Source organism: Xiphophorus couchianus, chromosome 2 (assembly GCF_001444195.1).
Source record: "Xiphophorus couchianus chromosome 2, X_couchianus-1.0, whole genome shotgun sequence".
Lineage (NCBI taxonomy): Eukaryota > Metazoa > Chordata > Actinopteri > Cyprinodontiformes > Poeciliidae > Xiphophorus > Xiphophorus couchianus.
The window spans coordinates 5,596,808-5,624,366 of NC_040229.1; the positions used below are offsets into that span (position 1 = coordinate 5,596,808).

Consider the following 27,559-nt stretch of genomic DNA (forward strand, 5'->3'; position numbering starts at 1 on the left):
TTTTATTCAAATAATTAGGAGAAAGCATCGCATATTTTCATGTCATATTTCGGACAGGCACAAACAGAAAACCTGCTTTCCGAACACTTCTTACTGCATCATGGCGGTGCCGATGGCGGTAAATTCAGGTAATGATGTTTATTTCAAGAAATTATTTAGTTATGTCTGTTTCTCTAAGCCTACATTTTTATGTCGCACAGTTAGGCGCATAAATTCAAGATTCAGCTCATTGTCTGTTTGTCTGAACATGATCCGCCTGGATGGTTCTGACTGCTAGCCTAGCCTAGCCTAGCTAATGCAATTGAAAGCTAAATAACAGAGTCTTGGAGGATGGACACCAATTCTGTTGCTTTTTCAAAAAATAGATATTGTAGAAAATCACTGTTTTTCTAAATGAAACGTTTTTTCTCAGCAGTGTCGGTTATTGCGTTTGCCTACTTGGGAGTAAAACTGAAACTAACTTATAATACTGTGGTTTACAGTAATTCTGAAATTCACATGAATTTCTAATCTTTAGCAAATTAGGAAGACCTTTTGAATAGAACCGAAATCACGCATGTAGAGCGAACAAAAAACTATTTATATCATTTTCAGATACGAAATTCTGGGGTAATTTATGGCATTAAAACCTGTACAAACTTGCAATCTAAAGCCAAAATATTGTTTATAAAAACGAGAACATTTTGTCCGTTTTTTAATGCTGCAATGAAACGTTTGCTTTTGTTTTTGAGAAATTGCAATAAAAACATTGTCAAATGGATTTCTGATGTTTCTTTATTCAGCAAATGGGTTGTTATTGTTAAAAAATAACATTTTCATTGAGCAAAAATGTTTTTTTATTGAAACATCTTAAAGAAACAAGATTGTTAAATTAGAACAAAAACATTTTAACAATTGGTGTCAAAGTGTTTGAAAATGATGTGTTTTGAGGATTAATGCATAGCTGCAACTTTCACTGCTTACACCTTACATGAAGCAGTAGCTCTGGTTAGACATCAAATCAGTGAATGTTTGATAGAAAGATGCTTTAAAATACTAACATGTTATTAGGTTGGTTTAAAAAAATCTTACCCATTTTAAGATAAATCAAGCACTAATGGTTCGACCTTGTGCCCTGTCACTAATCCAAAGTAAACAAATAGAAACCAAATTAAATCTGGATGTGTTTAAGTTTTGTTAATGGGGATTTTAGAAGGGATTTAGTTCCACATCTGGAAGTCTAACAGATTTGATTTTTTATTTTTTGGGGGGATGGGGTGTAAAGATTGGGCCGTTCTGACTGTTGTGAAAAAAGCCAGATATGTTTTGCTGTCTGTGTGAACGTAGCCATAGAGGATGAACAAAAACGGTGTTTAGCATCATTAAGAGAACCAGCATGTACAACTCAGTGATGAACCTTTGTGCTCACTCAGGGGCCAGTCTGTGGGGGCCACTTAAAGAGCTGTGGGAGACGGTAGACGGCGCCATACTGAGAAGACGGTCAGAAACCGTCCACCTTCTGGATCTACAGCTGAAGAAACACAAACCTCACTTTCTCTCCCTTTTTAAGAATCCGGTGAGGAAATGTCCAAGCGCAGCAACTTTAATTAACCTAATCAGTTTCTAACCCAACAGAAAGTGATAAAATATGTTTGTTTTTAGCCAAAAAGTCCAGAACAGAGAGAAAAAGTGCGTAAAGCCAGCACAGAAGGCATCGCCATCCAGGGTCAGCAGGGCTCCCGGCTCCTTCCAGAGCAGCTTCTGACCGAGGCCTTCATCCTCAGCGATCTGTTTGACATCGGAGAGTTGGTTGCTTTGGAGCTTCTCTTGGCTGGTAATGTGAAAGTTATGTGACCACGTTAACTTAATTGTTGAACATCACTAAAGCATCGCTCCATCTTCACCAGGTGAGCAACAGCAGCCTCATTTTCCAGGCCTGACGCGAGGCCTGGTGGCCGTTCTGCTCTACTGGGACGGGAAGCTGTGCGTCGCCAACTCTCTGCGCACGCTCATCCAGTCACGACATGGCAAGACGTTCACCCTGGATTTGAGGTGAGCGCTGATTGTGATGTTTAATGCTTGACCTCAGGGCAGAAACGATTAATCAAATTATCCTGATGCATCGATTCTACAAATAATTGTCAACTAATTTAGTAATCAGTTAACTTATTAACTGGAGTACACAGACTCCAGTACACACCAAAGGAATGCTGAATTATTCCTTTTTTAAATAAGAAAATGAACATAGTATTCCCTAAAATGCGATAGCAGCATTCCCTTAGTGAGTAAAGGATGAATAAAAATACAATCATCAGAATGTGAAAAGGTCAGACATTTTTACTGGACTGTTCTTCAGTACAGTGTCGTACTGATCTGTTTTATTTGTTGGTGGATAGAAAAAGTAGCTTAATAGGAGATTTATTTACAGAATGTGAAAGAGGTGAAGCTGAAACTGTCACTAAAGAAGTTTTGGCTGAACTACATCTCTGCAAATGACTTCTGTATTCTCCAGTTAACAATTAATTGATCACTAAATTAATTGATAATTATTTTAATAATCTATTGATTGCGATTAACTGTTTCAGCCCTAAACTAAAGGAAGGCTAAGTTACTGCATTTTAGACAATAAAATGTTTATATTCTTATTTAATAAAGGAATTGTTTTTCATTTGCATCGTTTACTGTAGTTTTAATATTGTATAAAAAAGTCCTAAGTGATTAAATAAAAAATCTGTAGAAAGCGGCAATTTTGTTATCTGATTAGTCGCCAGAATAATTGATTATTTAAATAACTGATTCACTCATCTTTTACCTGGTTGTTTTTGTATGACATGCCGTCCATCGTATCACAGTGAAGAGCTGGTTGCCTTGACGACCCGTTTCACAGACGAGCTGATGAGCCAGGGACTGACCAAACGCATCCTGACTTTGGTGTCAGACATAAGTGTGACGCGGGAGTTTGAGCGGCTGCAGAAAGAGCGCGGCTTGGGGAACGAAAAGCACAGAAAGGAGGTGGGAGCAAACATCCTGGATCAACCAGCAGCATCAACAGTTATCCAGCTTCTTTATCCAGATTTGAGCTGAAAGTTTTGTTTTGCTTCAGGTTTCTGACCTCATCAGAGAGTGTCGCCAGGCTTTGGCAGACAGCTTGTTTTCGTGGACCTGTCAGTCGCCGCTGACCAGAGACGACACCTTGGCTCTGATTGGTCACCTGGAGACGGTGACGGCTCAGGCCGACGGCTCATTGGACAGCGTAAACCTGGCTCTGGTCATGGCTCTGCTCTACTGTTTGGACGTCAGCTTCATAGAGCAAGGAACAGAAGACAGAGAAGGTGATGCATGCGCAGCTTGAATGCGACCTGCTGTGGTGCTGCCGGCCTGACCGTGTGACGGTTTGTCCCTCAGATCTGCTCCAGGCTCTGCCGCTGCTGACGGAGAGGCAGTACGTCTCGGCGGTGCACAGCCGCCTGATGGACGGCCAGCCCTGGAAACTCCCAGGGCTGCAGGCCGTGTGCCGGCTGGCCTGGGCTCTGGCTCTCAGGGTTCTGTCCCAGCTGCCGCAGGGGTCAGGTGAGCCTGCCGCGTGGGTCAGGGGTCGGGTGAGGCTTTAAGATCTGGGCTCAAAATGGCCGCTGGTTCCTGGAAAAACGAGGAGGTTGAGAGGTTTCAAGTCTGGTTTAGACATGTTGCAGCGTGACGTCACACACACAAGATCAGCCCTTATTTCTCTTATTATCCCTCCGTCCGTCCCTTATTATCTGTTCGTCTTTTCTTTTCTCAGCTCGTTATTGTGAATTTTTCCATCTTTAATTTTCTGACAACCATTAAAACTTTTGCTACAAATTCTTGCAGAACATTTTGTATTTCTGTTTAAAAATTAGCTAAAAAGCATGAATCGTCTGCAGATGATTGATTTTAACCAGAACGCTCTCCATCCTCAGTCTGACTGCTTGGTGGATGCTGGTTGTATTTCCGTGAGGCTCCAGATTGACCTGATGTGTGTGTGTTTTCAGCCCTGGTTGAATTCACTGAAGCGGACGAGGCGCTGGCCGACCAGGCTCTGCTGGGAGACGTCTTCCTCTTCATGAAGGAGGGGATTCTGGGATGCAACGCTTGTGCCCAGGAAGAGTTTTACGTCCGCCGCCTCCATTCGCTCATCACAGACTTCCTTGCTCTCATGCCGATGAAGGTCAGATGTTCCTCTTCAGACAGTTGTAATTCAGTTTATTCACTAAATAATAAATTTTATTTTATTTATTTCTGCCTTTTTGTGCGTCTGCAGGTGAAGCAGCTTCGTAACCGCGCTGATGAAGACGCCCGTCTGGTCCACATGTCTCTGCAGATGGACAGCGAACTTCCAACTTCACTGCGGAAAGATTTGGATCACCTCATGGTTCTGGTGAGTCGTTGCAGCTTTGCCTGATGACAAATTTGGCTGGACAATAAATTATCCATTAAATAATTGCAATAAACCACTATATTGTTTGACACCATTTTCAAGTATTATAATGATAATGGCAAAATAATGCAGGTAAACATTCTCAAAGATCAACAAACTTTAAATTCTAATGAACATTTAACACCGGAACTGGAAGACATTTTAAATATCCAAAATAAACAAATAAAACAACAAATAAAATGAATTATGAACTCTTTGTAATCAAAATGTCCCTTAAATAAAAGGCTAGTTAAAACCAAAGCACCGGAATGAAGACTTTTATCTACGGTGCACCGATTTATCAGCCATCCGATTTCCTTAATTTTGGGAGATCGGTGATTGGCCGATATTTACGTGTGAAGCCGATCTGATCTCTCTCAGCAAAAGTCTAAAAATCAACCACTGTCTTCTTATTTCTTTCTATATCTAACAACATTGAAAATTGGTTTCAGCCAAAATTGGAATTGGCAGGTCAGAGTTTCTAAAGATCGGCGATCGGCCAGAAAACTGTAATTGGTTCAGCCCAACTTTTGTCATCCAGTTTTTGGTAGAAAGAGAGAAAAAAAAGAAAAACAATAAATCACACAATTGGAAATTATTGAGCTCATTTCAATTTATCATGCCATTAATTCATTCATTGCTTATTTCAACTGGCCACTTTGCCATAAACATATTCATGCAAATCTCAATCATCCTTTCTGAATCCTGTCTCATGTGTTGTGTGTGTCAGATCGGGGAGTTTTACACTAAAGACCCGTTTGGACTGGAGCTGGGTCTGGAGTTCTGGTGTCCCACCGAGTCTCTGCAGCACACCTCGCTGCAGGGCTCGTACCTCGGCATGGCGCTGCAGCGGCCGCCTCATAAACAGGTCAGGGTTTGTTCAGACGCTGAGCTGCAGCTCAGCAAACAGAGTCCTGCTCATGTTGCTCTGTGGTGCAGGTGGTCCTGTCAAAGTTTGTGCGTCAGATGGGAGACCTTCTGCCCTCCACCCTCTACATTTCCTACCTGAGCATGTTGAAAGGCCTCGCCAACGGCCCGCAGTGTGCTCACTACTGCTTCAGTCTTCTGAAGACCAACGGGGCTACACATAGTAAGAAAACACATTTACAACAATTATTACTCTTTAGTAATAACAACAGGTCTGAGACGGCTGCTTTTCAAAATGGAAATCTGTAAAATTAGACTTTGAAGTTCATGATGGTGTAAACAAACGAGCAACGAGGCTGAAATAAATAATAAAGTTAATTCACTTGAACTACTTTATGAAGTATTTCTACTGTTTCCTGAGTGAAATTTCTGGATGCTTGATCCACCGTGGGTAACTTCACTGAATGAAGGACAAACATTCACCAGACACAGGCCTGCAGCTTTTGTTAAACTTTCATAAGTTTTATATTGAAACATTTATTTTTTGCCTGCTTTTTTTATTTTGCAATTATTTATCCTGATTTTTAAAATACCAAAATTTTAACATAACTTTATATTTTGGTCTGTTTGATGATGTAATTTTTAGCTATTAAATGATTGGTGTTTTGATCAGTTACTCAGTACTCGAGTCACTTTTTTATCAAATACATTTTTACTCGTGTAATTTTTTTGGACGGACACTTTTTACTTTTATTTGAGTAAAAATATGTTGGAGAAGTGCTACTTTGACTTGAATACTATTTTTGGTTGCTTTACGGACTTCTGGTTCAAATAAAACACTTTTTGTTTACTTGATTGCTAAATAATCCAATCCAAATCAATATTACATTTATAGACAATGAATTAAATAAACAACTGTAAAACTATGATGTTAAATGTGCAGTGCAGCCAGAGCAAAAAGTTAGTTTAGTTTCCTTCTGCTCTTCTCTGCAGAGTCTAGAAAAGCATGAAAGTTACTATTTTTTGGCTTTTAGACATATTTTCCCAAAAAGAGAAAATAAAGAGTGTCTGATCTTTTTTTCTCTGTCCAGGTGACAACATCCAGGGAGCTTCAGGCAGTCCGGTGTCCTGGGAGCATTTCTTCCACTCCCTCATGCTGTACCATGAGAACCTGAGACGAGACCTTCCCAATCCGGACTCGGCCCACTACCGCCACCCGCCGCTGCGGGGAATCACCCAGCGAGAGCTGGATGGACTCACCGCCTTCCTGCAGCTTCTCACCACTATCATTACCTGGGTACGACATGACAAGCAGCCCTAAAGATGCTCCTGTCCCTTTAACTGTGAAGCAGCAGGGTTCTCTGCTTCCTTCATCTGTTAGTGATGATTATCTTCCTCTGCAGAGTGAGAACGCTCGACTGGCGTTGTGCGAACACCCACAGTGGACTCCGGTGGTGGTGATGCTGGGATTGCTGCAGTGCAGCGTTCCTCCGGTTCTGAAGGCGGAGCTCCTTCAGTCGCTGGCAGCTTTCGGGAAGTCGCCAGAGATCGCCGCGTCTCTCTGGCAGTCGCTAGAGTACACACAGGTAGGACAGGAAACACACAGGTAGGACAGGAAACACACAGGTAGGACAGGAAACACACGGGTAGGACAGGAAACACACAGGTAGGACAGGAGGAAACACACAGGTAGGACAGGAGGAAACACACAGGTAGGACAGGAGGAAACACACAGGTAGGACAGGAGGAAACACACAGGTAGGACAGGAGGAAACACACAGGTAGGACAGGAGGAAACACACAGGTAGGACAGGAGGAAACACACAGGTAGGACAGGAGGAAACACACAGGTAGGACAGGAAACACACAGGTAGGACAGGAAACACACAGGTAGGACAGGAGGAAACACACAGGTAGGACAGGAAACACACTGGTAGGACAGGAGGAAACACACAGGTAGGACAGGAAACACACTGGTAGGACAGGAGGAAACACACAGGTAGGGCAGGAAACGGTGCGGCTATACTGACAGCGCGCTTTTACTCTGACACGCCGAAGGAATGTCCAGAAGCCTTCAGATGTTTCCAGATCAGAACCAGAGCCCAGTTGTGTTTAATTTAATCTGCAGCTGTTCTGGTTCTGGCCCCAGAGGTTCTTTAGACACTCCCTCCCCGGTTTCTTGGTATTTTATATATTTTTATGATCACAATGATTGATTTTTATAAGTAAAGTCTTTATTGTCATTTGTACATTTTGTACCCATCACATAGAAATTGGGGCAGAGTTTTCTCCTCTTTCTGCTTCATTTAACGTCTTGAACTTCACGATGTTTTGTATGTTGAACACTGACTATAACTCGACATTAAGTAAAGCTCAGGCAGCAGTGGAGTAGAAGCAACAGATTCCTGCAGCTCTCCTTTCATGACTCTTGTGTTTTCCAGATCCTCCAGACTGTCCGAGCGCCGGGCCAGAGGCAAGCAGCCGGGATTGAGGTTAGTCTTTGTCTGGGTTTTCACCCCGTCATCAGATCTGGATTCGTCTGATTCTGGTTGTGTTTGGCTCTCAGGTGGAGCTGAATGAGATCGAGTCGAGCTGTGAGGAGTATCCTCTGACCCGGGCCTTCTGCCACCTCATCAGCACCCTGGTGGAGAGCAGCATACCTGGTAATTTGGGGGCGGGGCTTCGCGTTCCCGGCTTCCAGCCCTACCTGAACTTCCTGCGTGATTCCGTGTTCCTCCCGTTCCCGACCCGAGCGTATCGCCGTCCAGCTGAGAAGGTAAACTCACGCAGAGCGTTTGGACGGAGCTCCAGTGTGCAGACTGGTGCTTGATAATTCTGACTGTATAGTTTTGTAATAAAGTGCAATCTAATGTTTGATAAAAGCCTAAAACTGGAAAACATTATTTACAGTTCATATTTTTCTACACCTAATAAAAATAATTTTTTTCTCACCATCTGAAGTTAAATCAGACTAAACTTCTCTTGTTTTAAGTCAGTTAGAATCACCAAAATTATTTAGTTTTACTAAACGCCAGAAAACTTGGTGAGAAATTTTTTTTCAAGGTTTAAAATTAAGGCCTTAAATGGTTTTAAATGGATTAAAAACAGTAAGTTGGCCTCAAATACATAAATCACAAGTCTTAAATTTTTTCTTGGCAGGACAATTTAATTGTACATATTCTATATATTTTATAATTTTTTCACTCTTGGCATTTGAGGCTACCATTAGCTGACTACTAACATACCCTTGCTAGCTTTCTAGCTTTTTTATGTTTATCATGGATAAGTACAAATGTAATATTCATATCTAATATACAATTTTATTGAATTTGGGGGATTTTTTGTTGAATTGGTGTTTTGTAAAAGGTGTGTGAGAGAGAGAGAGACATCTCAAAACAACACTTTGCTGTATTTTATTTGATCTTGTCCCAGCTGTGGAATGTAGAATATTACCACAAAATAGTTACTTACAAAGTAATAAATTATATTAAAACATTCAAGGATTTTTACTGTCTCACCAGCTCATATTTGCATGTTTATGGTATAAAACCTGATAAGTGAAGAGTATGAATTGGTGTATTTGAAAAAAACAGTTAATGTGTAATGAAGCTGTATTAACAGTGGTTCATTTGTTTTTATCTCCAAAGTGTGATAAGTTGAAAACTTACCTTGAGAATGTCTGATAGGTTCTTTAATTTGACTGTGGGGTCAGGATACAAACCCGTGTTTCTTCTTCTGTCAGTGGGAGGTCGCTGACGGCGTCCTGGAGGTTTTCCACAAGCTGCTGCGCGACTACGAGCCGCAGCCTTCGGACTTTGTGCAGGAGACGGTGGAGCTGCAGGGGGAGCAGGTCATCGCTCACAAGCCGCCCGGCCACAGCATCATGTTCCACCTGCTCAACGACTCGCCCATGCTGGCGCTCTGCCTCAGCCTGCTGGAGGAGGGCGTCCGCCAGCTGGACACATACGCTCCCTTCCCCGGTGAGGAAACGCTCTCTGCCTGCCCAAGGTTTTTTTTTTAAAAGAAGACATATTTTGTAAAATTCACATTTTGCACGTTTTTGTACTTCCATATGGGTTTCTACAGCTTCTAAAAACAAAGTGCTTAAAAAAGCCACCCAGCTGGTTTTGGGAGATAAGTTAAAATTAGTTGCGACTGGATTTTGAGCCATTTCCAAAACCTCCTGAATGTAACGTCACAAGTCAGCAGGCACCGCCCGTCACCTAGCAACCCAAGCTGAGCTCCAGCACATTTGGTCTGTATGCGCCTTACAATGGCTGCTGGAAAAGACAAGAGTTTACTATCCAGAAACCACTTGCTACATTCTTATTGGTTGTGCAGAAGGCTCCAGTTTTGCTTTTCAAAGACAGGTTGCATAATTGCTCATCTATTTGCAGCTATTTTTATGTGAGAGTGCAAACATTGAGTTGGGGGGCGTGGCCAGCAGCGGCTCATTTGGATTTAAAGTGACAGAAAACTTTAAATCAGCTGAAAATAGGCAGATCTGATCAGACTACATTTTTGTTATCCAAGGATGATTTTGTGCAAAATATGGACATATTTTGTATAGCAAGTAATCTCTTTGAACCCACCACAGCAGTTGAGCTGATTTAGAAATAACTAATGTTTAACATATTCCTGCTGTGAAAATGCACAAGTTTGTTATGGAATACTTTCATTGCATAAAAATGTTTCTTAGATCTATTTTTCAGTCTTTAGGTTTAAAAGTATGGTTTTTTTGTTTGTTTTGTCTTTCATAATTTTCCACAAATGTCGACATCCCACGGAAAAAAATTAATTTATTATTTTACAGAGTTTTCCGTTTCATGGTTTTTTAAAACTGACAAACAAATTTCTATAGCATATATTTATCTTTTTTTCCCAAAAGGTCACATAAGATTTTCAGCTCTAAAGTTTTGTTTCACTGGACTGAGAGTAAATTTGGCTCTTTAGAACTTTTATAATTTGGAGTTTAAAAGGCCACATAAAAGCGTATGGTGGGCCACATTTCGCCCCCAGGCCTTAAGTTTGACACCTGTGCCTTACAGGTAAGAAGCACCTGGAGTCCGCTGTGCTGCACTGTCTGTGCCTGCTGGACCTGGCGCTGCAGAAGGAGGTGATGTTCATGGACCTGCTGCGGGAGAGCCAGTCGTCTCTGCTCGTCTCCCCCCTGGAGCAGCTCTTCCAGGGGGTCAGTCCGCAGACCAGGAGAGCCGACCACATCGTAAACATCGCCAAGTACGCACCCGGATGTCAGCCCAGTCGCTTTATGTTGTTGCAGGTTCAGATTTTTGACCTCATGATCGGTTTTTGTTGCAGGTATCTTTACCACAGCAGCTCAAACCCAGAAGCTGCTTTCCAGAGCGCCAGGATTCTGCGACGCATCGCCAACTACCCCAACATCCAGATTCGGCTGGTGGGAGATTTCGCACATGACCAGGTCTGCACAGCCCCAGCATTAGATAACATTAGATAAATGTTTTAAAACTTTCAGCTGTAATTTAAATTTAGAGGGATCCATGACTAGTTGAACATGTTGGCCTATATATGTTGTAATCTTCCTCTTAACCTAGAAGTTGTTATTTGTGATGCATAAAAACTCATAATTACTTCAAAAAGTTAGTATCTCTGTTATATTTTTCACCTCTGGAGGTTGCCATTTTTCTGTATTGTGCAATGCATGCTGGGACAACGACCCAGCATGCAGGTCAAAATGGACTCATGTCTATAAACAAAACACAATAAGTCAAAGTGATGGAGGCTGATGAGGGACCACAAAACATCTGGATTGAGGAAAACAGCATCAGAGTTTGCATGTGTTGTTTATATGTGAGATTTCTGCTCAACATGATTGGCTCCTGATCTGATGTTTATCATAATAGCACTTTAGAACTTTAATTATTGTACAAAATAATTACTGCTCTGACTGGATGAAGCTAGCGCTGTAGCACCTAGCATATGTAATCTACCCAGGTGCATTTAAGTGAAAACAACATGGCGGCATCCGGGTGACAATATTTTATTTAAAAAACAAAACAGTCTACAGTATTTTCACTGTAAATATTCTCAAAGTCTGATGTTTAAACTAATGATGGATACTTATGATTTGTTCTCTCTTCTCTAGTTTCAGGCAGAAATCTTTGTAAAGAATTTCAGGTTTTATCTGTTTCTCTTTGTGGTTCAGGCGGTGAGTGCAAAGCTGATGGCTGGATTTGTGGAGTGTTTGGACAATGAAGAGGCAGAAGAAGGAACAGAAGGAGAAGATGGTGATTCATTTCTGTTTTCTAATACATAACAGCTAAATCTGTCATCAGAACTCATTTTGCTGGATGATAAATTTTCCCAGAAGTTATTGCTGTAAACTATGACATTGTTGCTTTGAGACCATTTTCAGGTAATATAGTAATGATATAATAATCCAAGAACACATTGTCAAATATCAATAATCTTTTTCTAATGAACATTTAATGGAACTGAAAGACATTTTAAATGTCCAAATTAAATATACAGAAACAACAAATAAAATGAATTCTGTAAATTAAGTTGTTTCTTCTTAAAAGCACCAAACTGAAAACTTTCATCATCAAATTTTTAGTAAAAAGAAAAAACGATAAATCGTGCAAATAGAAATGATTGAGTTTGTTTTAATTGAAAATGTGGTTATTTGATGATAGGTTTATTTTATGTCCTAACCTGCAAAGAATCAACCAGAGACAAAGATTTACTTTTCTGCAGAAGAGGAGAATTGAAAACAGACGCGAAAAATCGCTGTCAAACACTGTCTGGAATCAACTCTGCCAGATCTTTCTTTGCATTTCTCTTTATTATGTATAGAAAAAGGAGGTTGGGCTTCTTCACACAGTCACACAGAGAATTGACCAACGATCTTTATGTTCTGGAACCTTCTGTGGACATGCCCTTACAAGGGCATGTGGCTGACCACAACTAATCAGTTTCACAGGAAACTGATAACACATGAATGTTTTAACGTTTTTAGCTTCCAGGCAAACATCCTAAACAAAGTTAATAATGTACTACAAAAGAGAGAAGTTAAGTAAACATAAAACAGAATAATAATATAAAAAGAATAATATGAAAACATAACTCGTAAAATAAACTCATAAATAAATGAACCTGGAGAATAATTTTTCTAACATTTGATTTATTGCTTATTGCGACAGATCTAAAAACAGCCATGAGTCCATTTTAAATTCTGTGAAAGATAAACTGGAGGCAGTCAAACTGACCAATCAGAGTTGTTGGTCTTTAGATGTTGATCGACCAAAGAAAGTGGCGAGAATCCGACACGAAACCCAGATCCACATCCTGAACCTGCTCATCACCTCCTTGGAGTTGAAGGCGCCCAACCTGGCGCTCTACCTTCTGGGTTATGAAGTCAAGAAGCCGGTGGCTTCCACCAACCTGCAGGATCCAGGTGAGTGCAGCGGGTCGAGCTCACCTGTTGATGGTTGTGACCAGGTGACGTGAGCGTCGTCTGAACTGCTGCAGGTGTGCTGGGGTGTCTGCGTAGCTGCCTGCACGCCATCCTGAGTCTGCTGCAGCGAGGCACAGAGAAACGGTCTGGACCCGTCCTCACCCAGCAGGCGCCTCACCTGGCGGAGCTCTGCTACCAGGTAACCTTCGTCACTGAAATGTTGTTGTATTGAAATGTTTTGTCTGAGTTGCACAGTTTCTGTGGTGCTTCAGGTGATCTACCAGCTGTGCGCCTGTCCCGACACATCTGGACCCACCATGCGCTACCTGAGGACCAGCCAGGACTTCCTGTTCTCCCACCTGCAGCACCTCCCCTTCGTCCTGACAGGTGAGTTCAGACAACCTGCTGAGATGATCGCAACTTTTACAGCAGTGAAGCACAAAGCTCGTTCAGACGACTGGAGCGCCCCCTGGTGTCAGGAAGCAGATGCAAAATTTTGCTTCTGGATGGACAAACGACTCTCATCAGCGATTAAACTCTTTAAACTTTAACTATTTTTGAATAAAACAATATATTTTTTTTTTACATTTTAACATGCAGAATATCATAAAATGTTTTTTTTAAAGAAATAATTAATTTTCTTCAACAGCACATAAAATTTTTATTGAAAACAATGTCAGAAAAAAGTGCAAATTTGACATAAAAATGGTTCAGAAAAAAAGAATATTCCTTATACTGTTAGTCCATCCATCCATCCATCCATCCATCTTCTTCCGCTTATCCGAGGTCGGGTCGCGGGGGTAGCAGCTTCAGAAGGGAGGCCCAGACTTCCCTCTCCCCAGCCACTTCTTCCAGCTCCTCCGGGGGAATCCCGAGGCGTTCCCAGGCCAGCCGAGAGACATAGTCCCTCCAGCGTGTCCTGGGTCTTCCCCGGGGCCTCCTCCCGGTGGGACGTGCCCGGAACACCTCACCAGGGAGGCGTCCAGGAGGCATCCTGACCAGATGCCCAAGCCACCTCAACTGGCTCCTCTCGATGTGAAGGAGCAGCGGCTCTACTCTGAGTCCCTCCCGGATGACTGAGCTTCTCACCCTATCTCTAAGGGAGAGCCCAGCCACCCTACGGAGAAAACCCATTTCGGCCGCTTGTATCCGCGATCTCGTTCTTTCGGTCATGACCCAAAGCTCATGACCATAGATGAGGGTGGGAACGTAGATCGACCGGTAAATCGAGAGCTTCGCTTTTTGGCTCAGCTCTCTCTTCACCACGACGGACCGGTACAGCGCCCGCTTGACAGCAGACGCTGCGCCAATCCGCCTGTCGATCTCCCGCTCCCTTCTTCCCCCATTCGTGAACAAGATCCCGAGATACTTAAACTCCTCCACTTGGGGCAGGACACCCCCCCTGACCCGGAGAAGGCACTCTACCCTTTTCCGGCTCAAGACCATGGCCTCGAATTTGGAGGCACTGATCCCCATCCCGGCCGCTTCACACTCGGCTGCGAACCGATCCAGCGAGAGCTGCAGATCACGATCTGATGAAGCCAAAAGGACCACATCGTCTGCGAAAAGCAGAGATGAGAAATTCTGTCCATGAAAGTGATGAACAGAATCGGTGACAAAGGGCAGCCCTGGCGGAGTCCAACTCTCACCGGAAACGAGCCCGACTTACTGCCGGCAATGCGGACCAGACTCTGACACCGGTCATACAGGGACCTGACAGCCCGTATCAAAGGGCCCGGTACCCCATACTCCCGGAGAACCCCTCACAGGGCTCCCCGAGGGACACGGTCGAACGCCTTCTCCAAGTCCACAAAACACATGTAGACTGGTTGGGCGAACTCCCATGCACCCTCCAGGACCCTGCTGAGGGTGTAGAGCTGGTCCAGTGTTCCACGACCAGGACGAAAACCACACTGCTCTTCCTGAATCCGAGGTTCGACTATCCGACGGACCCTCCTCTCCAGGACCCCTGAATAGACCTTGCCAGGGAGGCTTAAGAGTGTGACCCCTCTATAATTGGAGCACACCCTCCGGTCCCCCTTTTTGAACAGGGGAACCACCACCCCAGTCTGCCAATCCAGGGGAACTGCCCCCGATGTCCATGCGATATTGCAGAGTCGCGTCAACCAACACAACCCTACAACATCCAGAGCCTTAAGGAACTCCGGGCGGATCTCATCCACCCCCGGGGCCTTGCCACCGAGGAGCTTTTTAACCACCTCGGCGACCTCGCCCCCAGAGATTGGAGAGCCCAACCCAGAGTCCCCAGGCTCCGCTTCCTCAGTGGAAGGCATGTTGGTGGGATTGAGGAGGTCTTCGAAGTACTCTGCCCACCGGCCCACAACGTCCCGAGTAGAGGTCAGCAGCACACCATCCCCACTATAAACAGTGTTGGTGCTGCACCGCTTCCCCCCCCTGAGACGCCGGATGGTGGACCAGAATCGCCTCGAAGCCGTGCGGAAGTCTTTCTCCATGGCCTCTCCAAACTCCTCCCACACCCGAGTTTTTGCCTCAGCAACCGCCCGAGCCGCATGCCGCTTCGCCCGCCGGTACCCATCAGCTGCTTCCGGAGTCCCACAGGCCAAAAAGGCCTGATAGGACTCCTTCTTCAGCCTGACGGCATCCCTCACCGAAGGTGTCCACCAACGGGTTCGAGGGTTGCCGCCGCGACAGGCACCGACAACCTTGCGGCCACAGCTCCGATCGGCCGCCTCGACAATGGAGGCACGGAACACGGTCCACTCAGACTCCATGTCCCCCACCTCCCCCGGGACGTGTTCGAAGTTTTGCCGGAGATGGGAGTTAAAGCTCCGTCTCACAGGGGATTCCGCCAGACGTTCCCAACAGACCCTCACAACACGTTTGGGCCTGCCAGGTCTGACCGGCTTTCGCCCCCGCCACCGGAGCCAACTCACCACCAGGTAGTGGTCAGTGGACAGCTCCGCACCTCTCTTCACCCGAGTGTCCAAGACATACGGCCGCAGATCCGATGAAACGATGACAAAGTCGATCATCGAACTGCGGCCTAGGGTGTCCTGGTGCCAAGTGCACATATGGACACCCTTATGCTTGAACATGGTGTTCGTTATGGACAATCCATGGCGAGCACAGAAGTCCAGCAACAGAACACCGCTCGAGTTCAGGTCGGGTGGGCCGTTCATCCCAACCACGCCCCTCCAGGTCTCACTGTCGTTGCCCACGTGAGCGTTGAAGTCCCCCAGCAGAACAAGGGAGTCCCCAGGAGGAGCACTCTCCAGTACCCCCTCTAAGGACTCCAAAAAGGGTGGGTAATCTGAACTGTCGTTCGGCCCGTAAGCACAAACGACAGTCAGAACCCGTCCCCCCACCCGTAGGCGGAGGGATCCTACCCTCTCGTTCACCGGGGTAAACCCCAACGTACAGGCGCCGAGATGGGGAGCAACAAGTATGCCCACTCCTGCCCGACGTCTCTCTCCCTGGGCAACTCCAGAGTGGAAGTATGTCCAGCCCCTCTCAAGGAGACTGGTTCCAGAACCAGAGCCATGCGTCGAGGTGAGACCGACTATTTCTAGCCGGAACCTCTCGACCTCACGCACTAGCTCCGGCTCCTTCCCCACCAGAGAGGTGACATTCCACGTCCCAAGAGCCAGTTTCTGCAACCGAGGATCGGACCGCCAGGGTCCCCTCCCTTGGCCGCCACCCATCACACAGTGCACCCGACCCCTTTGGCCCCTCCCACGGGTGGTGGGCCCATGGGAGGGGGGGCCCATGTTTCCTCTTCGGGCTGAGCCCGGCCGGGCTCCATGGGTAAAAGCCCGGCCACCAGACGCTCGCCATCGTGCCCCCCCTCCAGGCCTGGCTCCAGAGTGGGGCCCCGGTGACCCGCGTCCGGGCGAGGGAACACCAAGTCCAAGGTTTTCCTTCATCATTGGGGTCTTCGGGCTGCACTTTGTCTGGTCCCTCACCTAGGACCTGTCTGCCTTGGGTGACCCTACCAGGGGCATGAAGCCCCAGACAGCATAGCTCCTAGGATCATTGGGGCACTCAAACCCCTCCACCACGATAAGGTGGCAGCCCATGGAGGAGTATACTGTTAGTTTCATTCTTTATGGAAACGTTAAAGAAATACACATCTAAATCTGCTAATGCCAGCATGTTTTTATTTATTATTTTAGCATTTTTTGCTGACATTATTTGGAGCCACAGCGGCCGGCTGCACACCCCGGATCTGAACCATCCCATAATAACCATGCTAGTGAATGTTGACGTTATTTTCCTGATTGTGATCCGTTTGTCTGCAGAGAACCAGATTGCGGCGCTGTCCCAGATGTCGTGGCTCATGAAGACGGCCGCCATCGAGCTGAGGGTGACCTCACTGAACCGGCAGCGCTCGCACACGCAGCGCCTCCTCAGCCTCCTGCTGGACGACCAGCCGCACCCGCAGCACGCAGGTACGCTACTCCCCCAGTCTGCTGAAGATTAAAGCACAGCTGCTGCTTTTCTTCTTAGTCATTAAAGGAAGTTTTATTCAATATGGTGATTAAAAAACAAAAAGTCTGTTTTAAAATGTTACAATTAGCAGTTCTGTGCTGCATAGTTGACCTCAGCTGTGTTTTTTTCCAGCCGATGGAGAGTCTGGCATGGAAGAAGACAGCAGATCAGTCAGCGGTTTCCTCCATTTTGAGACGGTCTCTAAAGGTTTGTTCCTCATTTCTCTCATTCAGTCTCAAAAGTGAAGCCGAGTCATCTTTAGGTAGATCTGGCCGATGTGGCTTAAAATAAAACCTCTGATGTTTTTCATACCAGATAAACGACGGCGTTTTAGGGCGTTTGGAGATGGAAAGGGAGTAAATTTATACCAAAATCTTCTAGAAAAACCTTGAAAATCGGAGTTTTAAAAGTTGAAAATGTTTAACTTTTGGAGCTCAAAGAATTTCCAGATTTTTCTAGAAAATTTCTGACGTCACTGAACTATGGAAACCGAGGCAGGCGTTCATGGAAAATAAATCCTGATTTTCAAAAAATCGATTAATTCATAAAATCAATTTGACGCCCAGCCCTATTTTCAGGCATGTGTCAAAGTGTGTGAACCTCAGTGAATTTTACTCCTCCTCATGTCGGAGTGTGTGTGTTGGTGTTTTCCTCCATCAGTGCGCAGGAAGCTGCTCAGCGTTCTGGACGCCATCGACTTCAGTCAGGACTTACCGGAGCTGCTGCAGCTGGACTTCTTTGAGCGCGCTCAGATCGAACAGGTGATCTCCAACTGTGAGCATGTGAACGAACAGGGCCACACCGTCTGCAACGTCAAGGTCAGTTTGAAGATGGAGGACGACGGCTTGCTGGTTCGCCTGCTTCTCCGTCTGGATTTCTTCCAGTTTCATTCTGGTTTCCCACTTTGTTCCCAGTTGCTGCACAGAGTGCTGGTGGCCGAGGTGAACGCCCTGCAGGGCCTGGCCGCCATCGGACAGAGACCGCTGCTCATGGAAGTAAGTACACCCCCCATACATCCATCTGATTGAACATCAGTCTATCTGTCCATCCGTCTTAAGTTCTGAACTTTTATCTTTATATTCAGTATAATTTTTCTGACTCTGTACTTCGTTGCTGCGTCGTTTTGTTTTTCCCTCAGGAGGTGAACTCCATCCTGCAGCAGGTGGTGGAGCGAAACCGCGTCCGCCGCAGCCTGAGCGCCAAGCGGCACGCGCTGCAGTCCTGGAGGAGCCTGGTGGAGACGCTGCTGACCGCCTGCCCAGCTGACCTGATTCCTGCTGACGACCGGCAGCTCATCATCAGAGACCTGCTGCTCGACCTCTTCGATAAGGTCACTGACTCGTCTGCATCCGTTATGTTGGTTCAGAGTTTGGTTCAAGGCTGGAAATCCTTGAAAATGCTTGAAAGTCATTTAGGTGTTTTCAAGGTTTTGATTTTGAAGTCCTTGAAAGCGCTGCAGAGTTTTGTAATTAAGTGAAATCAAGTATTTATTTAAAAGCCTAAATTTGGAAAACACTATTTACAGTTGAAACCAGATATTTACATACACCTAAAAAAGACGGAAACATTTTTTTCTCTGTCTGAAGTTTAATCAGAATAAACTTATTTTATTTTGTATATTTAAAATATTTTCCAGCTCCAATGTTAAATGTTTATTGGTCTTTGAGAGGGAAAACTTGCATTATTATTCCATTAACATTATTATTTTAAAATGGTCTCAAAACAACAATATTATCGTTTATCACAATAATTTCTGGGACATTTTATCGTCGTTATGGTGACCGGCCCACTCCTGCTTCCCGTTCCCCAGGTTTTATCAGAGGACGCAGCAGGAGAGTTGATGTCCATCGTTGCCGGCGCCGTATTCACTCTGACCGCCCAGCTCAGCCAATCGGTGCTCTCGGAGCAGCAGCAGGGCGTAGGATCAGAAGCGTCTTCAGGCTTCGCCTCCATCGCTAACTCCGCCCTCCACCTCATCCTCCGCAAACTGCTGGACTTCATCCTCTGCACCGGTTGGTCGTTATTTCCTCCCTGTTTTCTATCGGACAGGAAGTCTGTGATTAAAACGCCATTTTTTCCCTTCTGAAGGAGGCGGATACCAGCGGCTACGTGCGCACCTGTACGGCTCTCTGCTGTATTACCTGCAAATGGCCCAGAAACCAGAGGAACCAGACACTCTGCAGACCGGTACAACTCCAGCTGAAGTTATTGGCGATCTTTGAAGGGAAAGGAAAATTGATCAGAACTTGTCTGTGTTTCTGCAGCTGGAAAAGCCATGTGGGAGCGACTCACGGCTCCCGAAGACGGATTCTCCAAACTGCAGAGGGAGAACCTCGCCATCATCGAAAGCTACGGCAAAACGCTGATGGAGGTCGTCTGTAGGGACGCCTGTGACGGTCACGAAATAAGCAGGGTGAGAGAACTCGCTCCTGAACTCCCACTTTGAGTCATTTTTACCTCAGTATTCTGGTTTTCGACTAAAATGGATGATTCAAGGGTTTTTTCCTCCTGAGAGTCCAGCAGACTGGGTTCTATTAGAACCAAAGTGAAAAAGTGGATCGGTACATCCCACTTTTGTTCCATCTCCAGCTGCTGTGGTTCTCTTCCTCTCTGCTCAGAACATGTAATTAGGATTTCTAGGTAAAGAGTAAAATAAATAATAAAGCATGAGGTGGCTCATATAACAATAGAAATGGACTGAATAGATCTGCCTTATGTTTCAAGCACTTTGCCACTGATACCCGATCTAGAATTTTTGTGAATATTGGGACCGATACAGATATTGACATCAGATCGGTTCAGCTCTAACAAAAACCTCTGAAGACACTGAGAGCAACTTCCTGCTTCACCAAATGGAAACAAGATGGAGGCGTCAGATTTTAGCAGTTGGAGGATTTCTCTTTAGTCTTTAGCTAAAGACCACAAGACATTTCTCCTGCTAGTGCTAAGCTAGCATGTTTGTTTTGGTTGTATTTACCCAGAATGCTCTGCACTGTAGTCCACTTCCTGCTGGTCCGCTTGACGTTCAAAGTAAACGAGTTCATTTCAACTGAACTCAGGCTGAGGTTTGGAGAGCCAGAGTTTGATTTTTAAATTCTTTAGTTGATTACTCATTCACACCTCACAAACGAGCCGGACTTTCTAAGCAGACGGACTGGAGTCGGATTAAAGCGGACTGAACAGGACTGGTGTGAACGCATCGTTAGTTGTTTGTTTCAATAGGATTTGAACCGACTCGTTGTGTTTGTGGCAAACCAACCCGTTTTGAAAGGAACTAGTGAAGCGCTAGCTTATCTTAGACGAGCTGTTTGAGCTTTTCTCGTCCGGTAGCGATCTGCCGCTGATTTCTGGTTCTGTTTCCCTTTGCTTTGGGTCAGATGCTGGCTCTAGCCGTTCTGGACCGCATCCTGTCCATCGATCGTCAGAATCAGTGGCTGCTCTACGTGTGTAACAGTGGCTACCTGCGCTCTCTGGTGGAGAGTCTGCGGCAGGATGACGCCGCCCTGCAGAGCCTGCTGGCGCCGCAGCCGCCCCTCCTCAAGCCGCTCTACATCTACGAAAGCAAGATGGTGAGCGCCGTCGTTCAGACGCTCCAGTTGTTTGCAGGAGAGACTAACAGACTCTGTGGCTGCAGGCTCTGCTGACTCGTGTGGCGAAAAGCGGGCAGGGAGCCGTGGAGTTGCTGCGCTGCGGCCTGGTGGCGCAGCTGATCGAGTGCCAGGTGTTCGACATGGTTCCCGACTCCGACTCCCACAGGTACCGAGCTCAACATGCCTCTGGTACTGGAATAGTTTACTTTACGTTTTTGAACATTTAACACAACAAATGGGCAAATCTTTATAATAAGCTATTTTCAGAGTTCATATTTCAGGTGCTTAAAATGCTTGAATTTCCGGTGGAGGTTTTCAAGGTTTGGAAAGTGCTTGATTTCTGTTTAAAGTCCTTGAAAGTGGTTAATATTCAAGCCGCACAGTTTAGTAAGACTAAATTTGCAAAACATTATTTTACCAGATATTTTTATACACCTAATAAAAATACATGCACTATTTTTTTCTTACTGTCTGGAGTTAAACTAAACTTTCCTTGTTTTTGGCCAGTTATGAATTATAAAAATGATTTCAATGTGATTAAAGGTTAGAAAACCTGGTAAGAGAATTTTTAAAGGTCATTTACCTGAACAAGATTTGCTTGGATTGTTTCAATGTAATGAATATTTTTTATTCCTCATGATTTACATTTTATACATAAAATAAATTATTGAAATTGGGGGATTTTTTTTGTTTGTGTTTTGTTCTGCTACCATTCAGGTGAGAACGTTTTTTATAAGAGACACTTCTAACAATAACATTTTATTATATTTAAATAAAGTTTGAAAATACTTGAAAATGTTATTGTGTAAAAAGAGTATGAGCCCTGATGTCAGCTCAGCGCTAATCCTAATCTGGTATCTCACTGTGTTTGTTGCCATGGTAACTCAGGATGATGAGGGATCCGTCGGGCTTCATCCCGAGTCCGATAGATCGCTACAGGCAGATTCTCCTACCAACTCTGAAGCTTCTTCAGGTCATACTGACGTCTACGTCCATGAACCACCAGCAGGGGGCGGCGCAGGTAAACACAACTCTTTATAAGACGTTAAGTGTTGAGGAATAATTTTAGGGCTGCAACTATTGATTCTATCTGTTATTCTGACAATTAATTGGATAAAAAACGGCAAATAAGATGCAAATAACAAATAATTGAAGTCCTTTTTTAATTAAGAAACACTAGAAATGCTGGAGTTAGTCCATTTTGACATAGGCTAGAGATAGGCCAAATGACCTGAAGGATTGCTTTTGTTCTGTAAATAAGGCCATTACCTTATAAGTACCCTGGTAATGGCCTCAACGCATTTCACAGTTGCACAATTGTTCCTTAGACTTAGACTTAGACTTAGACTGGATAATGCAGCACAACATCATGGATCAGCTGCAAAAGGTCACATCTCTCCAAAAACACTTCATGTATGCTTCAAAACTAGACTGAAGAGCATTACCTACAGGAGATCTGATCTCCTGTTGGTATCATAGATACCCACCCCCAACATGGACTATTCACACTCCTACCTTCTGGCCTGACGGTCAACGACCACATTTACAATTGAAGAATGGATGCTAATTTGAGCCATCAGTCGTTGGTTCTTTTGGCACTGTTTCAGTAAGTCTGGGGAGAAATCGAAAACCTAGTACTCCTAGTTAAGAAAATGAACATTTTGTCGCCTAATATGCAATAACACAGAATTCCTTTAGTGAACCTGAACCAGGCGACGTTAAAACTCACATCAGGAGTTTTGGCTAAAACATATTTACAGACGAAGGTGTTTTTATCTCAAATGCAAAATGTAAGTATTTTTTTTTGTACAGTTGCAAAAAAACTGTACAAATATAGGAATATAGCCTCTATATTCCAGTTAGCAATTAATTGATTACTAAATTAGTTGACCTCAATTTAATAATTGATTCATCGCGATTAATCTGATCATTTGTTTCAGCCACAAATAATGTAAAAGATGCAGCTCTATGTTACGGAAAGGCCTGTGTGCGTGTGGGGGTGTGCGTGTGTGTGTGTGTGTGGGCGTGTGCGTGTGTGTAGGTCCTCCAGTGGCTGATCGTTCATGCAGACACGGTTCAGTCTTTGCTGCGCTGTCAGGATCTGAGTTTGGGATCTTTGAAGGAGCTCTCTCTGCTCACGGCCATCATCAGTAAAACCGCACTGCCAGGTAGAAAAACCTCAACCGGAGCAGAAAAGACCTGTTGGATCTTTTTATTAACTACATTGTTCTCATTTCCCTTTGATTCAGCGTCTAAATGAGGTTTGTGTTCTGCTAGGCGTCCTGGAGATGGGAGGAGACATCAACAGCGCCGCTCTGATGGAGTTCCAGGGTCACATCACCAGATTTCAGGTGAATCACGTCAATCATGAAGCTTCCTGGGGTTCTACCTCCTTTCTACAGACACTAAATTATTTCCAGGTCTGGATGAATCTGGTAAACTGTTTGATTTGAAACAAACTGGCTATAAAAATGTCAAACGAAGCAGATAAATTTTAAAAAGTTTCTAATCTGTGCTTGGAAGCATTTATGTTTCCATTCAAGGTATTTTAAAATCCAACAGAATCTGAAAACACGAAGCCAGTTTCATTTCAGAAACCTGCTGAGAAGCAGAATCAACTATTCAGGCAACTTTGCAGCCAATTCTTATTTTTAATTTTGTCATTAAGTTCTATGCTGGTGTCTGTTCATCTTTAAAGTCTTTTAAATTCATCTTACAAAATGTAAGTGAAATACAGCGTGACTGGGCCTGCCACTGAATTTATTGTTGCTTTGAGATCATTGATTCTGGCATCACAAGTTAAAACTCTTTCAAAGACTTATAAAATCTAATCTTGTAAAATTAAATTATTAAGTTAATAATAATTTTGAATTATTAAGATTAAATCTTCTAAAACTGAGACATATTTTAAATATCCAAAATAAAACACAACAGCTAAAAACAATAAGTAAAACTCAAATAAAACCACACATTATAGAAACCATAAATAAAAAAGAGCCTCAAACAGACCTAGAAATGTCAGACTGGCTAAAGTTCCCCAGGAAAAGGTCGCCGCTGCTGTTACGGCTAGCACTAAGCTAACAACAGCATGTTGTGCAACCAGATGGTGCTTCATGAGGTCAGCACCAGTCGGATTTTGGGATTTTCTTTTGTACATTTCTGTCATGATGCAGGTCTTAAATTTCATTGATAAAAGTCTTGAGTTGTGAAACCCGTATAAAAACCTGCGTCGCAGTAACTGGTGTCTGGTTTCTCAGCGGCTGTGCCTGTCCCTGCTGGGTCGCCTCGCAGGAAGCGAACGGGAGCGGCTGCTGAAGCAGGCGGACATTTCTTCACCCGGAGACTCGGCCGAACGACGGGAGGAAATGGAGGCAGCCATGATGCAGGTCCGCTGCCTGAAGCAGAGTCCGCCTCCTGTCCGGTCTGAGGCCATTCGCTGCTGACGCATGTCTGCTCCATCCTGCAGGTGTGCGCTAACATCATGGAGTTCTGCCAGACGCTGCTGCTGCAGAGCTCCTCCCAGGCCCAGTTCAGCATCTGCCTGTTCAGTCCGTCAGGCAGCGAGCCGGCCGGCCGAGACGGAGCGCGCTCAGGTGGGTCACATCGCTCCACTCACTCTGTCGAGTGTTTGACTTTATGAAATCTGTGCCCGAATCGCTTTATTTTGCTTAAAGAGGCTCTTATTCTTTTTTTTACAGATCTCTCGTCCTCTGTGCCGTCCATCACTCACTCGCGCGTCCCCAGCCTGGGTCTGGTTCTGTACCTGCTGAAGAACAGCGCTGCAGATTTCTTCCAGTTCCACCAGAGCCACAGGCAGAGCCTGGGCAAGCTGCAGAGCCTGGAGCAGCTTCCTCCAGAGGAGCTGAAGGAGGTCAGCAACCAACCAGCTTACAGGCTTACATCAGATCACCGGGTTTCAAACCAAATCAGGGTCAGAAACAGGAAATGCAACGTCAGCCTGTTCTCTGCCAGAACCTTGTCAACTTATTTATATTCAATTATTTAATTCCAGAGGGGAAATTTAACTTATAATTCACTAATTATCCTTTAAACTGAAGGTTATAAATTCAGATACCAGCCATTAATAGACAGTACTTTCATAACAGAAAACAGCAAATTTCTCTAATATGAGCATTGATATAATAAAACAGTCACAAAAGGTGGTGAAGGGCGTGCCGTGGTGGCGTAGGGGTCAGCGCGACCCACATTTGGAGGCCTCAAGTCCTCGACGCGGCCGTCGCGGGTTCGACTCCCGGACCCGGCGACGTTTACCGCATGTCTTCCCCCCTCTTCTTCCCCCTTTCCTGTCAGCCTACTTTATGAAAAGGGACTCTAGAGCCCACAAAAGACCCTGGAGGGGTTAAAAAAAACAACAACAAAAAAACAAAAGGTGATGAAATGAAAGTCAGTTATGGCAAAAATGTAATTTAAGCTTTATAAAATGGAAGAAATCTGTTTTTTGTTGTTGTTGTAAAAAAATCAATTTGTGTTGCTATTTAATAGATATTTTTTCATCTTCCAAAATCTACATGAGAAAAAAAACAAACAAGCAGACAGATCAGACACATTTAAATGGCTCAATTTATTTTCTATACATTTTTTACTCACTATATCTTGGACTTTAACTGGATAGCAATTGATTAAGTAATTTTGTTGAAAATTTACAATAAAGTCACATTTATGAGTTGGTGTGATAAAAATTCAGGGATCTGTAGATTTTTCACAAAAAATTGAAGAGATAAATAAAAATTTAGTGCCTTTTTCAGAATGTTTAAGATGCTACTAAAAAAATGTTTGTAGCCTTTTAAAATCATATTTTCCAGAGTAGCTTTTGTAGCTGACTGTGTGTTTGCGGCTGTGTGTAGCTGTGCCAGGGCCTGGTGTCGGGTCCGGGCGGCGTGGAGAAGATCTCGTCGGTCCAGAGGAGTCTCCTCGCCAGGCGGCGGCTGGTCCAGTTCATCAACAACAGAGCCAAACTGCTGGCCTTTTGCTCCTGTATCCTTCTGGCTTTAGTTCTGTTCACAGAGGAACATTTAGCCCCCCACTACCAAATTTAGAAAAATACAACAAAATGGGCGGAGCCAAGATACAATGAGGGGCGTGGCCAGGCAAGCGCTGTTACAATAGCTGTTAAAATAGTTCCCTCAAAGACCAGTTTAGAGTTCATCATTTGTGAGTTTGGTTGCAGTTTAAATTGAGGATTGTAATATAATCTGAATGATGTGAAATGCTGACATGCAGAACAATCAGGTGATGTCAGAGAAACAGAACTGCTCATAATCTTTTGGTGTAGAAATGCCTTAACTCACCTCTTCCTCAGATGTTATTGAGACCTGCTTGTTTGTGTTGTGGCGCCATCTGGAGTACTACCTACTGCACTGCACTCCCAGCGACCCAAAAGACTCCCTGTTGCCTGGAAGCAGTTTGTTCAGAACCCGGCTGGCGGACGGTGAGACGGCAACATGATCGTTGTTCTGATGTTTTGTTTTAGATTCTGGTTGACGGTTTTGAAATGTTCTAGAAAAATGAAGGTTTTAACTCCAGGGGAAGCAGGTTTTTGTTGTTTTTGGTCGTGTATTAAACTGTCTGTGATTTAATAGACGCTTTAATAAAGGCTTGTTGCTCCGTTTGCACTCAGAGATTTCTGCATCTCGTCTGTTTTTCAGATTCGCTTGGCGCGCTGCAGGCTGGCGGCGGCCGGGGAATCGGACTGTCCAGAGTCAGCCAGCAAGATCTGGATCTGGTAGGAAACATTTAGATCTTTCATATTACTATTATTGTAATGCAGTTTTATTTATTTTTTTATGTATTTGCAATTTTTCTTGCTGTCTGCAAAGCAAATTTCCTCTTGAGGACAATAAAGTTTACCTAATCTAAGATATGGGAAGGTGATGTGTACTTAAAGTTTTATTATGAAATATTGTTGTACAATTGCAATAAAAGTAACTGACAATAAGAAATATTTATTGCATCTTTTTTAGGTATTTTTTTAGGTGACTGTGTGTCACAGCAATTATAACCCCACAAACACAAAAACATCTCTTACAGATCATTTGCATGTAAAATGCTTTAAGGTTTAGGTTTTTTTTCAAAATGATTTGTATTTATTGCTGAACAAACTGGAGAAAATACTAAAACTACCATTTGGAACCATAACTACAGTTTTTGAACATCATTTAGTGTAATTTATTGTGACAAAGTATAAAAATTCTTATAAATGTATCATGGTAAATGATAAACGATACGATAACATGTTCATGACTCCGTTTTTTCTGTGCTGCAGCTGAAAGGTGACATGGCTGCAGGCTTCGGTGAGGCTCTGCAGAGGAAGCTGCTGGAGGTCGAAGGTCAATACAGCCAGGTCCGCTCCCGCTACACCTTCATCCAGGCGCTGGTCCGCAGGATCCGCGGTTTGCTGCGGCAGCCCAAGAGCTGAGCGCTCCGGCGCAAAAGACTGACCCGATGTTTCTGATGCAGCGTCGCTTTGTCACGATTCTAATAATGTCGACGATTGTTTGTTTGAAGAATGCACCTATATTTCTACTGACTAAGAATTTTGATATTCTTCTGGTTTGTCAATGTTTTTCTTTTCTGAAAATAAATCTTTCCTAAATGTGTAAAATAAAATGTTACTTATATTACACTTTAAATTTGAACATGAAAAGAAAAATACATTTTTACAGTGATTAAGTTCTGCTGGAAAATGAAATCACAAAATTGGTGTCAACTCGACTACCTTTTGCAGCAAAACTTTTGTTGGTGCTGCTTTGACTTTGAAGA

General features: G+C 44.1%; 1 protein-coding gene across 1 annotated transcript; it reads left to right on the forward strand.

The window, feature by feature from the left end:
* Nucleotides 1–30: 30 nt before the first annotated feature.
* On the forward strand, nt 31–27,420 carry nup205 (nucleoporin 205). Its single transcript, XM_028001952.1, has 42 exons — nt 31–128; nt 1,413–1,555; nt 1,642–1,813; nt 1,887–2,031; nt 2,832–2,991; nt 3,083–3,311; nt 3,385–3,549; nt 3,993–4,168; nt 4,262–4,378; nt 5,148–5,285; nt 5,357–5,507; nt 6,376–6,581; nt 6,688–6,870; nt 7,726–7,776; nt 7,851–8,060; nt 9,027–9,264; nt 10,333–10,522; nt 10,604–10,724; nt 11,469–11,550; nt 12,555–12,719; nt 12,794–12,918; nt 12,992–13,106; nt 17,000–17,149; nt 17,322–17,396; nt 17,850–18,007; nt 18,104–18,184; nt 18,328–18,519; nt 19,000–19,201; nt 19,278–19,376; nt 19,454–19,602; nt 20,567–20,758; nt 20,824–20,945; nt 21,668–21,800; nt 22,821–22,947; nt 23,057–23,130; nt 24,037–24,165; nt 24,246–24,372; nt 24,478–24,650; nt 25,645–25,774; nt 26,100–26,228; nt 26,446–26,522; nt 27,063–27,420. The coding sequence occupies exons 1-42, from the start codon at nt 101–103 to the stop codon at nt 27,213–27,215; spliced, it is 5,982 nt and encodes a 1,993-aa protein (XP_027857753.1). The 5' UTR covers nt 31–100; the 3' UTR covers nt 27,216–27,420.
* The last annotated feature ends 139 nt before the right edge of the window (nt 27,421–27,559 follow it).